The sequence below is a fragment of the Chroicocephalus ridibundus genome, chromosome 4 (genome assembly GCF_963924245.1).
Source record: "Chroicocephalus ridibundus chromosome 4, bChrRid1.1, whole genome shotgun sequence".
Taxonomy (NCBI): domain Eukaryota; kingdom Metazoa; phylum Chordata; class Aves; order Charadriiformes; family Laridae; genus Chroicocephalus; species Chroicocephalus ridibundus.
This window is the reverse complement of record NC_086287.1, coordinates 29,362,155-29,376,116: the sequence shown is the minus strand read 5'-3', so window position 1 is coordinate 29,376,116 and position 13,962 is coordinate 29,362,155. Positions and strand designations below refer to the sequence as shown.

The 13,962-nt window shown below is 38.2% G+C and overlaps 1 protein-coding gene across 7 annotated transcripts in view; it reads left to right on the top strand.

The window, feature by feature from the left end:
• Positions 1 to 13,962, top strand: part of YLPM1 (YLP motif containing 1) — a 52,950-nt gene that overhangs the window by 18,667 nt on the left and 20,321 nt on the right. For 4 of the 7 annotated variants that reach the window (XM_063333853.1, XM_063333852.1, XM_063333849.1 and 1 more), the window contains 13 exons: positions 1,697 to 1,802; positions 3,668 to 4,148; positions 5,322 to 5,414; positions 5,819 to 5,993; positions 6,134 to 6,279; positions 6,640 to 6,827; positions 7,477 to 7,539; positions 7,830 to 7,949; positions 8,235 to 8,411; positions 8,630 to 8,713; positions 8,979 to 9,062; positions 10,557 to 10,643; positions 13,705 to 13,756. In XM_063333853.1, coding sequence (XP_063189923.1) covers positions 1,697 to 1,802; positions 3,668 to 4,148; positions 5,322 to 5,414; positions 5,819 to 5,993; positions 6,134 to 6,279; positions 6,640 to 6,827; positions 7,477 to 7,539; positions 7,830 to 7,949; positions 8,235 to 8,411; positions 8,630 to 8,713; positions 8,979 to 9,062; positions 10,557 to 10,643; positions 13,705 to 13,756 — 1,856 coding nt within the window. The remainder of the gene's footprint in view (positions 1 to 1,696; positions 1,803 to 3,667; positions 4,149 to 5,321; positions 5,415 to 5,818; positions 5,994 to 6,133; positions 6,280 to 6,639; positions 6,828 to 7,476; positions 7,540 to 7,829; positions 7,950 to 8,234; positions 8,412 to 8,629; positions 8,714 to 8,978; positions 9,063 to 10,556; positions 10,644 to 13,704; positions 13,757 to 13,962) is intronic. The other 3 variants (XM_063333854.1, XM_063333850.1, XM_063333851.1) reach the window with 3 other exon arrangements.

The window sequence follows — 13,962 nt, the reverse complement described above, 5'->3', positions numbered from 1 at the left end:
TAAAGATAGGCATTTAATTTCATAAACAAGATATTATGTTAAAATAGTGGATGATTAAAATGAATGTGTGGTTATCATTATTACATTTACATTAAACAACCCATGCTGAAAGATATAGAGATGTTTTGCACTTTTCTTGAAGCTGTTTTTTTTCAGATTCATAAGATTGCTAAGCATCTGTCCCATATGGAAGGCCTTAGTAGCATGCCAAAATGCAAGAAAAATAATATTAAAAAAGGAAGGGATAACTCGTATTCTGAATAATTTAATCTTTCACTGCAATTAGATTAATTCAACAGGTGTTAGTAATTGTGAAACCTGTGTTATAAAGCGATATTTGTCAAAAGTTCAGAGCAATAGATCATTTTCAGCTTCCTGACTTTACCATTGCCTCAGGTTGCTGGGCGTGTGTTTTTCTATTTAATGTGACTAGCTGCAAGCCAGTGGACTTAATCTAAGGACCACAGTTTGGGAATCACTGCCAAAGTCAATAATTTTTTACGGCTGAAATATTTAAACACAGAAACTAAAACATTTTATGTAAGAAAGTATACACATATACCTCTTTTTAACCCGGTAAAAAGGGGAAATATAAACATGACTCTACTGATACTGAATTTTAACTTAATATGAGGATAATCTTAAAAGCTAGTTACGCTTGTACTTCTCCTCAGGTTCTTATAAGCAGGTGACTCCAGTCTGAATGGTAGGAACAACTTTAAGGAGATTGCTTATGATATATTTTTTGAGCCAAGAGTTATACCAGTAGTGTGGTGCGTATCTGCTTTCATCTCCGAAGGTAAAGCCTTCATCTGGCTTTACTTTTATTGTGTGTAGAACAGCATACTCCGAGTTGAATGATGTCCTGTATTTGTCATCTGGTGTATTTTTCCTAAGCGAGGTGTAAAGAAGACCTTTAAGTACTAGCAATTGCTCAGTTTACTCTTTGTACTAATGCAGCACTTTGGATCCCTTTCTGTGAGCCAAGTTCCCCTTGCACTGGACACTGAACAGATGGGTTGCTGGTCAGGATGGGCTCTGTTGTGACTAGTACAGAGGGATCCCATCCTTAGTTGTTCTGTGGCCACTATGATACATGCTATTAATATGAGCAAAGAGTTATTAGCAATACAAAAACTAGATTAAAAGATGCAAACACAAACTGAAAGGAAATTGTATTGAAGAGATAAATCTTAGTAATATAGGGGTTGTAGTATTCACTACTGCTCCTGGTCTCTGCTCCATAGACTAGATAGCATTTTGATACATAAAACGAGGAAACAAAAGCTAACATCACTGCTTTATTTTTGTTGGCCTCAATCCTGTTAGTCTGAAAACCAGAGCAAGTCACTGAGAGCACTTAGACACGCATCTCCACTGGGCTTCTGGTTTGCAGAAGGTCTTGTCAGAAGCTAAAATCTAGCTTTGCTCTTTACTGTCAAAGTGGGAGTGGGTCTGACCAAGCACAAAAGCATAACTGCATGTTGCAGAGGAAATTTGTGATCAGAAAAGGAGGCAGCTAATATAGTTAATACCTCTGTGGTTATGTGAATATGTAAAGCCTGCTGTGTCCTTTTTTTCTTTGGACTTGGCCCCTAATGCTAGTGTAATACATGGTTTTCACTGCGAGCATTGATTTCTTTAATTTTTCATTTAAACTACAGACTTATAACACTCTTTTGTGATTCATGTGCAGAGAGCAAAAAGAACAGCTACAGAAGCTGAAAGAGTTTAAACCTGACATTTCCACACAGGACTCTCCTAGATCACAGAACACAAGCACAAGGCCGGGTGCCTTTCAGGTAAGTTCATCTTGTGTTAACTTAATAACATGCTGGTAGCAATTTCTATTAACATGTATGTCAGATCAGTTCTGCACTCTGATGGTCAAACTTGTCTGTGGAATCCTTCCCCAGCAGCCGTTACAACCTCATCAATCTTCTGTTGAGGCAAAGCAACTTCATAGTTTCTTTAGATTTTCCAAAGCCTTGCTTATGCATTCAGTCCACTGCGTCTTCTGAGCATGACCCATTGGAGACAGTAGTGCATGAGGTTCAACAACCTAGACTGCTGTGGGATAATGTGCAAGAAACAGTGAGCTCTTCCAAAACAGGGCCGTAAGTCCCATGAGAAGACCCTCCTGTTCCCTGCCTAACTAGGTACTGATACTGTCTTTAATTCTGATCTTGCTCTGCTTTTTCTACTTTAAGAGCTCTCTTCTCTCTTGATGAGGTTAAAGGGAGAAATTTGAGGATTGGTCCATCAGAAACTGAGATATTTCAACACAGAGTGGGCATTAGCTTTCTGTTCGCTGTCTTTATTAGGAATTCTCATTACCTTCTGGAATATCAGAAAGTTCATGGAAGCTCACATTTGTGTAGTTCCATGACTTCATCTCCCATTGTGATGCAAGTTATTACTCTGCATCTTAATCTCCTTGTTGGTTCTGGGAACTCGGCTCAGCTACTTATATTTGTTTTTTTGATAATTCATATCCGGTGAGAAGCCAACTGAACTTCTGCAGCCGTGTTAACTCAGGTTTATAATTCCTAGAACAAATAAACAATTTTGTTAAATGTATGTTGGAGGAGATACCTGAGCTGATGCAGTCTTTATTCTTCATCACATCTTGACCCCAAAGTTACTGGTACCACTAAATTTAGTTGTACTGACCTCCGTGTCTGACATTTAGCCAGACCAAGCTTTGTTTGTCCCTCCCTCCAGAGAAGTGTGAAGTAGTGAACGAAGCACTGCACATCATCTTTTTGCTTTGTTGACCACTTCCCTGTTTACAGTGCTGATAAAGTAAAATAATGGAACAGATTTGCTACCAAGAACTGCAGATAGGTTGATGCCTTTAGCAAGTGACTTTTCTCAACTTTGATATTTTGTATCTCAGACTACTTCACCTGTCTGCCCAGAGGTATTCAATCAACTGTTGTCTTTCTTGGGATTCTTACTTTCAGACTTCTGCTGTAGCTTTGAACTGTTATTAAAAAGTTCAGCTTTGCATCTACAGCCATTCTGCAAGTTTTGTTGCATGTTGCTAATAAGGCTGCCTGTAACTTGGCATCTGCTGTGATGCTGAAAAGACTCTTGTGACACAGCATATGGGTTCCGTGGGGATGTTTGGTTTATGAAGGGGTTTTGTTTTGTTGGTTTTCTCCACTGGGCGAGACCTCCCCATTTCTTATGTTGATCTGATGTTGATTTCATTAAGAGGTTTCCAGGTGATTCTGCTCTCTGGGAATCTTTCCAGTGACTTCCAGAAAGAAGCTGGCCTTATCAATCCTTTTGTGCCTCACCAAGCTGCCCTACTTTCAGACTTTTTCAGCCTCCTCACAGACAGCAGGAATATTTGCAGACAGCAGGAGTCTTTGAGAATAAAACCATAGACACTTTTGAATAGGCCTACTGGAGCTTAAAAGTGGTAAGGTTATTTTGAAGGAGAAAATAAATAGTATGTAAGTCTTCACATAGTGAACAAACACCAAATTAATTCAGGCCACAAGTTCTTGAAATATTGTCCTCCTACCTGTAGCACCTTGGTGGAGGTACTAGAAAATGCTTATGATTTGATTACCAATTGCCATTGTGCTTACTGACTTACAGAGGATGAGAGGAGGTTAGTTTACAGATCTACATTAAAAGTGCTTTCTGCATCTAGGTCTCTTCTCAGCTATCTTCAGAGGCACCAGTAGAAGCCCAAGCTATTAAACCTTCTCCTGCTGTTATTATAAAGCCTCCCGTGTTGTTCAGACAGTCCACCCCTGTGACAAGAACAAGTGCCCCACTGACAAGGCCTGCTACACCTATGACAAGGCCACATGCTCCAGTTTCTACTCCAACTACAACCCCAAGTCATGGTCAGTCTTTAAAACCATCACCTTCTGCTGTGGAACAGGAACGCTGGGATGAAGATTCTTTCCACGGACTCTGGGATACAAATGAGGATAAAGGAGCAAATATGGAGTACGAGTTGTGTAAACAGGAGTCAATGATGCCTCCACCCGTGTCCTCGCCTGTGAAAGTACCTGCCGTTCACACCTCTGTTCCGTCAGCTGTACCAGTGTCCCTTCCTCCAGTTATTCCACCAGTTCCTAAAGCACCTGTAATTCAGCAAACGGTGGATTATGGCCACGGGCGAGGTGGGTATTACAGTGTATTTGTTTGATCTGTAACGGAGAGCTAGTCCTCCTAATTCTTTCTAAAGGAGCATGCCATGCGAAGCATGCCGTAGATGTTCTCCAGTTGACCTGCAGGCTGCATACATTGTGATCTAATGCTAAGCAATGCGGGTTTAAGGAGTCTGTAACCTCTGGCCTTGAGTTTAATGTTTTCTTCAATGCTGTCATAATGAGCTATTTCATGTGAACTGCATGGTGTGTAGCCATGTCTGCATCTAATAAACATTAACTGATGTGATCTCATCAATGTGTTATATTTAGATTGATACTGATACTTTCCCTTAATCCTGTTGTAGCTGAGTGGAAATAACTGTGCTAGAAAGTACTTTGGATTGTTACAGTTCTTAGGTGTGACTTAGCAAATTAAAGCAGAATGTGACTGGTGTTTGCATTATTTATATATTGCTTAATGGATACTGAGGTACCCTCTAGACAGGAGGGAGACGAAGTTCTAGTTCTGAAGGGTGTGCTCCCTAAACAGGCATTTAACACAAAAATCATGAAAGGCTCTGATTTTTAGTATTGAGCTTATCGAAGCTAAAATTCAATACTAGTTTTTTTTTAATAGAATTAATTTCCCTCATTCTTAGTTTTTAACAGGAGTGAAGTCACTCTGGAAAGAAGTTCTTAAATTGTGCACTGTCATTTAAAGAGTGTTTTTTCTCTCTCTTAAGGTGGCATAACATGAATTGAAGCCATATTGATTCCATTAAGTTGATGTTTTACTAAAAGCTGTTAGAAAAATTGTCACTGTTAAGAATCTAAAGTGAGCATTTCAGTTACTAACCTTGACATTATAGTAGGTCTATGAGTTATTGAAACCTTCAGAGCATTTTAATGTTTATAATCTTCTGACCGTGCATGCTACCTGAACTGATCTGAAAAGGCAGAAGTCCCGTTCTTAAGATAAAGTGGTACACATATTACATGCATACACAAGCCCGCTTCAGGCTTCCAAACCCACAGTGTTGTGTATTTATGTATAGCTCTTTTTGCATTAGCCATTAAAAAAAATATGCTAAGTTATTCCAGTCACTTTTAATGCCATTGACTGATTGCTTTTCATGACAAAGGAAAGGAAATGGAAGAGGGGTATTTTAAGACTTTGATTGTTTTTTGGTTATTTTTAACCAGATATAACTACCAGTAAAGTGGAACAGATTCCATATGGGGAGAGGGTAACCCTGCGTCCAGAACCTCTACCGGAGAGGCAAACATTTCAAAAAGGTAGGGAGCACTTGGCTAGCTCTCAGACAGTTAGTTATCTCTTAAGAAAAGTTGTAAGGCACTAAAAGCTTATTTTAAACTACATAACTCTTGTTTAAGCGAGAACCAGTTTATTTTCTCCAGAGGCCCATAAGAATAACAGTTTATATTATCAAGAGGAATAATGCAGTCAATGACCTAGCTACTTTAAAAATTCAGTTTTGTAGCTTTAAAGAGCATTTCATGGTATGGTTGTCTGTTACAGTTTGGAAAAGAGATTCAGTGGATGATTAAGCCCATTCTAGCCCTCACATATGTTTCTATATACTCTTCTTGCACTCTTGTTTGTTGCTTTTCTTTCAAAAATAATAAAAAATTCAGAGTATGTTTTAGTAGTTTGCATTTCCATGGGTTTCTACTTTCAGAGCACCCTGGTCGTTACAACAGAGAAAGAGATCGTGAGCCTTATTTTGAGCGCCAAGGTAATTCCAACACAGATCATCGGGATTTCAAGAGAGAGCGGGAATTGCACAGAGACCGTGGTTCTGTGGATTATGAACGAGAGAGATTTGAAAAAGAGCGGCATCCCCGAGATGATAGGTATGTGTTTTTTGGAACACTATTGAAATCAATACAATTCAGGCTGCACTGGGCATCAGGCTGTCCATTTTGCCTGTGAGGTACATGTTCATTTCTTTCTGGAATCCATAGTAGAAATCCACAAAATACTGTTTTGGCAGGGTTCTTCCTACTACACCTTCAAGGACTCAGTCTTACCGTGACAAGAAAGACCATCCTTCCTCCAGGCGAGGTGGTTTTGAAAGACCACCATATGAACGAAAGACAGATCGTCCAGCATATGATCATGGGCCTTCCATGTTTGGAGGTACAGTTTCTCAATCTTGAAGCCATGCTAGAATATTATGAAAAATATGGACTTGCAGAGGTGAAGATTAATTGGGAGAAGATTAACTGATTTACAGTATTTCTTTGTTCAGTGTATATATAATTAAGGAAAATTTATTTGGGCGGTGTCATGTAGTTTTGTTTCTCAATGGTGATAAGATCAGGAATGCAACAGTTGTATACTCTGCTTAAAAATGTTTTTGGTTACAGTAGGTTCAAGATTAGAAATTTTAATTATTTTAGGGACAAATCCATAAATGTATCCTAAAATAATGAAGGTCTGTTTAAATCAGCTCAGCTGGGTATGAACATCTTAATTTTTTTATTTTACTGAACTAAGAAAATTCTTCTGTCCAAACACTGGAATTTGAAGGTGATCGTAGAAATTACCCTGAGGAAAGAATTCCTATTTCTGCTCCATCAATGCCTCGTCAGCCACCACCTGCTCCACGAGTGGAAAGGAAGCCAGAATCTAAAAATGTAGATGATATTTTGAAGCCACCAGGACGGGATAGCAGGCCGGAGAGGGTGCGTATGCATTCTGAAAGCAGCAATCCGTTTCTATGAGGTCTGCATTCAGATAAAATGCTCATCAGTTTAATACGTTGGGAACAAGCCTACATTTGAGGGAGCTCTAGAAATTCCCTTGGTTCCTTTTCAAATGCCTGAAGTGTTGTAGCATAGCTATTAGGAATCCACAGTAGATGTAAACTTCTGGGAATGCTAGTTGAAATTCATGTTAGTAGGTAATGTTAATGTATTTTATATTCTTCTAAGATCTTTGCTTGTGTGTTTGAGGTAACAGAGAAGAGGCTTGGCTTTACACAGAGTCCGAGATTTGGCAATGCCCCATATGAAATAAGAAAGAAAAAGATTCAGGCTATAAAACGTATAGACAAGTTTCAGTTAATTTTATCTGAACCAGATCTATAACATCTTATGCCATATGAGCTGCTGGGCTGATTAACATCATATACTCTTATTCTGTGGAACTACTACCATTCCTCACAACCTGGTTTGTAAAATAGGCAGGGGGGCATGGTACTGGCTTGGCTTGATGATACGCAAAAGTGCGAGCCCAGAGCACATAATCTTCTAGAGGAAAATTTTTGCAAAAGAGATTCTGTTAGAAGTAGTACAGTATCCTTCCTGTTTCCTTACATGATCTTCGTTTCAGATTGTAATCATCATGAGAGGGTTGCCTGGCAGTGGAAAGACACACGTAGCAAAGCTCATCAGGGTATGTAAACAACTGCTGACTGTATAGTGCCGCATGTCTTTTTCGTGCGCTTCCTCTGCTGTTTTCTTTCTGTTTGTCTGGAATTTCAGCCTGTTGTTATTTCATGTTCCATGTCTTCATGTGGCATCTGAATCCCCTCCACTATTAGCAAGCATCAGGGATGCTACTCTCCTCTTGTTTTGAATATAGAGCAGGGAACTGCTGTTTGCCAAAAGCATTTTGAAGATGCTCTGTAGCAGAATGGAGTTTTTACAGCAAGAGTGTATGTTTTCTTTTTGCTTTCCCCCCAGGATAAGGAAGTAGAATGTGGAGGACCTGCACCAAGAGTGCTCAGCCTGGATGACTATTTTATCACTGAAGTGGAAAAAGAAGAGAGAGACCCAGATACAGGGAAAAAAGTGAAAAAGAAGGTAATTTTAAATCAGTTGCTTATCTTGACAAAGAAACAAGACATTCTGAAACAACACAGTGGCAATCAGAATTTCAGTCTGTGGCTTTGGAAGAGTGCAGAGGTCTGTGGCCTGTTCTTCAAAATAAGTCAATATAACTTAATGGCAGAATGGGCAAATTCTTAAAAGTTGACCTGGAAGATGTTGTTCTCATACCAGTGTACTTTGTGGTCATGACATTCAGCAGTTGAACATTAGCAATTTAATAGGTGTCCTCTTTCTTAAATGCTTTTGTCCTTGATAAAGGTGATGGAGTATGAATATGAAGCTGATATGGAAGAGACCTATCGTACCAGCATGTTTAAAACTTTCAAAAAGACCTTGGATGATGGCTTCTTCCCCTTCATTATCCTTGATGCTATCAATGATAGAGTGCGACATTTTGAACAGTTTTGGAGTGCTGCAAAAACCAAGGGTTTTGAGGTAATGGAGCCTACAAGGCATTTGAACTTGCTAGCACCTGTATGCTGGTATTTCTAAACTTCTGAATGCAGAGTCCCTCCCGCATCCAGGAAAAATGCTCTGGTCTACAGTTACAAATTTACCTTTCTTAGAATGTACAACTGCAGAGTGTATCACCAGGCAGAAAAAGAGCTCTAAAAATTGATTTGCAATATTTAATATTACCTTTCTTTTTCTAGGTGTACTTAGCTGAAATGAGTGCAGATAACCAGACGTGTTCCAAGAGGAATATTCATGGACGCAAGCTAAAGGACATCAGCAGGGTAACTGTATACATCTGGAGTTATAGGATTAATGATAAGTTTCATTGTGCTTTCAGGCCTGCTGTTGCGGGAAAACCATTGACCTCTTTTAGACTACATAGTTCTTACACTTTTCCTCTAAGAAGAGTTGGTACTTATTTCGTGGGATTGATTGAAATTGCTTTTCCTAAGTACAGATACATCTTGTTCATGATCAGAAACCAGATTTTCCATTGAATCTGTTACATTTTTAGAGGTGTTTCATTTTTACTTGTTTTTGTATTAGATGTCTGATCACTGGGAGGCAGCACCACGTCACATGATGCGCCTGGACATTCGTTCTCTGTTGCAGGATGCTGCTATCGAAGAGGTGAGAATCTCTGTGCTTGTTAAAATTACAAATTATGGAGATGTGACTATACTGAAAATACAAAGCAGAGATGTGTATGATCACAACAGGGCAGTTATATGTGGTGCTGTAGAAAGTGAGAATCGCTGAGTCAGTCAAGTGTATTCCATTATTCTTACCTATTACCCAAGCATGAAGGTACATGTTACTTTTTATTACATTTTTGGAGACCAGACTTACGCGTCTTTGAGGAAGAGTTGAAGCCGTATTGCTCTTTAGCAAGTGTTGAGTACGAATTAAATAGGATCTTTACTCTCTCAGAGGAAACTCAGCACTTTTTTAGGTTACTGGATTAATTGGATCATAATTTGAGGAAGTAGTTTGATAAAATAAATAAGTAAATAAACGAATTTGAATTCCTTTCAATCCCTGCTTTGAGAAATACAGACCTGTTGCAGAAAATTGAGAAATAAAAAATAACATGTAGCAGATGATTACATTTGCTGTAGAAGTATGCTACCTTTTTATTGCATTTGCGGTTTGCCATGCCGTGCATCTTTGGTGTGTCAGCTTTCTGTATTGTTGCATTCTCTAGCAGATGTTTCAGGAGCTCTGGGAATAAATTAGAATGTTAATCATACGGTCATCATGAATGTACCATAGCTGGATGTTGCTGTCACAACAGCTCTTGCCACAGCCATAGAAACTGGTGAACTGCTGAAGTAGGAAGAGAGTTTAGTTTACTCTTTGCAGTTTGTCATGAGGTCAACAGGTTATTTCTGAATCTCTGAATTCTGTGTGTTGGAAAATAGTAATCTTTAAGAGGACAGCAAAAGGCTCAGCTCTCAAGTAGGCTCAGAGAAGGGCAGATTTGGGATTCGCTCTGTGTGCATCAGAGTTTTAGTAATGGTATGAAGAACTGGGCATACTCTGATAGTTTTAGGTATTCCACAGTATAGACATGAATCCCTGTTAGAGATGGGGACCCCAGAAAGTATTCCATTAGATGGACAGGGTTAGATGCATGTCTTAAAGCATCCATTTTCTTTATTATGTTAATCTCGGTGGTTATTATTCTTCACTGTGATACTTAAATATATAAAAGATAAATACTTGATAGAGGTGTTCTATGCAGAGAGCACCACTCCAGTGATGTGTAAATGGCAAGTTTAAGATCTTTGTCTGATATTTCGAGTTTTGAAATGTGATTGTGTGGGAAGGAGGAGAAGTATCTTACTGTTACAGATACTGGTAGTGCAAAGAATGCATGCAAAGGAAGAGAATAAAGGATTGCTACTTTCACACAGTTTGTCACACTATTGGTAGAAGGGAACCTGCTTCTGAGAGAAGCCAAAATGGAGCCAGTATTCATATGTATTGCATCATCATACTTTCCAAGATGAATCCTTTCTTTCCTCTCTATTTGAACTCGTAATCTTCTACTTACTCTGCTAAAAAGATAATACTTAAAAATCAAATAATGCCTTGTATATCCATGCTTGTGCTTTGGAACAGGTAGAGATGGAGGATTTTGATGCAAATATTGAAGACCAGAAAGAAGAAGTCAAGAAGGATACAGCAGAGGAGGAAGAAAGTGAACTGGTAGGAGACGCATCACCCATCTCTAACAAAATGTTTGTTAATGTGTCTGAGGGGGAATCTCACTCTTATAAATGCCAACCTATTGCCATTCTTAGCTGTGCGATCTTAATACACACATTTCTAATTGTTTGTCCTTAAACATTTCTAGGAGAACTTTAATGTCGTATTATTCCTAACTGAATTTTTTTAAGAATCTGAGTATATGCCACGAACAGCATTATCAGTGGAGCATGGCAACATGCCTCTTAGAGACATTTATAAATTGCAGTACACTATAGCGCTGTCTTCCACATTATCTGAGAATTACACTAAGTGGAGGGATGGGAAGAATGGACAAAGATTAATTTAGCTTATTTCGTTTTCACATGTCTAAAGAACTCTTTTCACCTGGCACAGTATATGACAACAGTTATGAAAAAGAATGTTTTCTCTGCCAAGGCTCACTGACTTTCTCAGTAGGTATTTCCAGAATGAGGGATTAGGTCTCTTGGATAAATGAAGGTTAGAGAATTGCCTGAGGGCTGGTGTTTTTAGGTATGTATTTAAAAGGCTACAGAAGTCTTCCTAACATAACTTCTTGGTATGTGTTGGAGCTGCAGCTGGCCGGTGCTCGATGATTTGAATGTGTCAAACCCTAGTTCCCACAACCAAGCAGTTAAACTCCAATAACCAGGAAGTAACCAAAAATGTCTGAGATGAGCAAAGTCCTTTTTCTTGATGGAAATTTCCTGTTCCTCAGGAGTGGCAGTTTAGAAAGCAGTTGAAATACAGAATAAAAAAAAATTAAAGTTTAGGAAAAGTGGTTTTTAATAAACATCTGTTTTTTGCAACATGACTCATTTATTCTCTTTACTAAATTATTCCTTGGCACAGAGTTTGAGACTTCATGCAGTGTGGTTAGAATATTTCAAAGACGCATCCATGTTTACAAGAATATGGCTGCTAGTCTCATTTCTTGGAAATTAGCTATATCTAGAAGAGAAAGTTGTCTTTAGCTTTTGAGACATCTGTGCATAAATGTGTGTGTGTCTGTCTGTCTGTTTATGGTCTCTGGGGAGTGTCCTAATGTACAGCACATATAACAATAGGCCTTTCCTTTATGAGACAAGGAGAAAGCTTGGTGGTAAAAACAACATAAATTATTAATAACTAAAAGTAATCTACATATAAGGATGTTTTCTGTTCAGATTCACAAGAGATGAAAAATAGCAAAGAATTATCTGCTGTATGTAATCTCTGCTATTAAGTCACATGGCTAATCTCAAGAGAGAGGTATGTCAGACAGAAAGGTGGAACAGAACACTATATTTGGTATCTGTTGCCTTCTTGAGAGCAGTTGGTAAGGGTTCTTCAATTCATTTCGCTGCATTTAATACCGTGGAAAAAGAGAGGTCTGAAGCTCCTGCCATCTGGCAGATGTCCTTGAAATATCCAACTGTATCCAACTGCCTTGTACCAAAGGATGAAGTCTGAATTTTTTTTTATCCTATCTGAGAACCGGGATACTGTACAGATTCAGCACACAATAGGCCATTTCACACCATCAAAGTCACTCTTTTATTGCTATTATCAACTCCCATAGGGTTGTTCGTAGCGTTTAGACAATTCTTGCTTTTCTGTGCTTGATGGTATGAATTACTGATGCAATTAACTTAATGTTCTCACCAGTGTATCACACATCACTTTGTTCAATACAGGCTTCTAGCTGTGGTGTAAACTTTTTGAGCAAATTTTAATGTGCAACTTGGTTTAAAAGTATAAATACACATATATGCATGAAGTTTATTTGTTACAAGGAAATATTGCAGCACAAACTGTCTTAGTTATTATTAATTAACAGACTTGATTAAGAACAATAAGATACAGAGCTCTGATAATCTCAAGTTACTTGATATATGCTTGATAGAAAAAAGGTCTTTCAAGGATTTTGGAAGAGCAATGCTGTACATAATCAAAAGCAGTACAGCTCTCTGGAATAGTACACTCTGATTTAGTAACCCTTAGCATTAACAAATACACGTATATGTTTACCACAGTGGAAGCAACCTATAAATAGAGCAGGAAAGAATTTAGTGTAATAAAACTGGTCTGTGGATTGTTTGTTTTCTTGTTGAAATCTTCTAGAGTAGTTCTTTTCCCTCTCTATTAAAAATCATTCTTAAAATACTGAAATTCTCACAGCAGTTCTATTTCACTACATTGAGCTTTTTATATGATTGCAGAGAAACATAAGTAGGTTTTCTACCAAATCTGAACATGTGAAATGAGTTATAAAGGGTTGCTTAGTAGGAATTTACTTGTCCAAGAATATAAAATGAAAAGATAACAAGAAGGTATCTAAAATAAATACATTTTGCTAGATTTAATATCATTATGCTCACTAACAAGGAATAAACTGGCTAAAGATCATTACATGTAAAACGTATGATGACATTACTTGTAGGGGAAAAGTGTTCTAAAAGAATCGTTTAACTAAGAGGGTTATTTTAAAATGAAAAATAACACTTAACTCTTAGTGACTCAGCAGATACTGTCATTTAAACTGAAAAAAAGAATTTTGTTTAGTTGTGGACTAACCACTCATACAAGAATTTAGTATGTTCTTTCAGAAGGATTAAGTGAAGCTTGTGTGTAGTAAATCTGGGAATATATTCTTAAAAGCTTATGACCACGGTAACTTTTTCGCTTGTATTTGTAAAGCTTTGAGTATTCTTTATGCCTGATAAGTTGTGTTGCAATAACTTTGTCACCTGGGATAATATGAAAGAGTAACTGTGCACACAGCGCCATTGCTGTCTGTTAGACTCATTCCGGAGTTCTGTGTTTGCAGAGGGCAGCACTCTTGTAATGATTTGCAAGGGCTGCTAAAAATCACTGAATGGGAAGTGGATGCAGAAGTTCTGAAATACCGAGTAATTTGTTTCCTTCATCTGATAACAAGAATTGTGCCTTACAAAAAGAAATACCTTAAGCTCCCATTATAATGCTGTTTCCAGTTCAAAAGTGATATGCATGTGTGTCTCTCTCTAATCCTCCGAGCTTCTCTCTGTGTATGATTTAGGGTTACATTCCGAAAAGCAAATGGGAGATGGACACTTCTGAGGCAAAGCTAGGTGGGTATTTATTTTTTCCTGTTTCTTAAAGTTGGTATCTGATGATGTTTGCAAAACCTGAATTTTCATTTTTACTATCCCTCCTTACCAAAGACAAATAAATGTATTGATCTCATACACGTGTCTGAAACTGCGAAAGCCTCTATGCAGAAAAGGAATTTGTCTTCTGCCAGAGGCAAGGGAGTTACGACTTTCTAACCATCGCT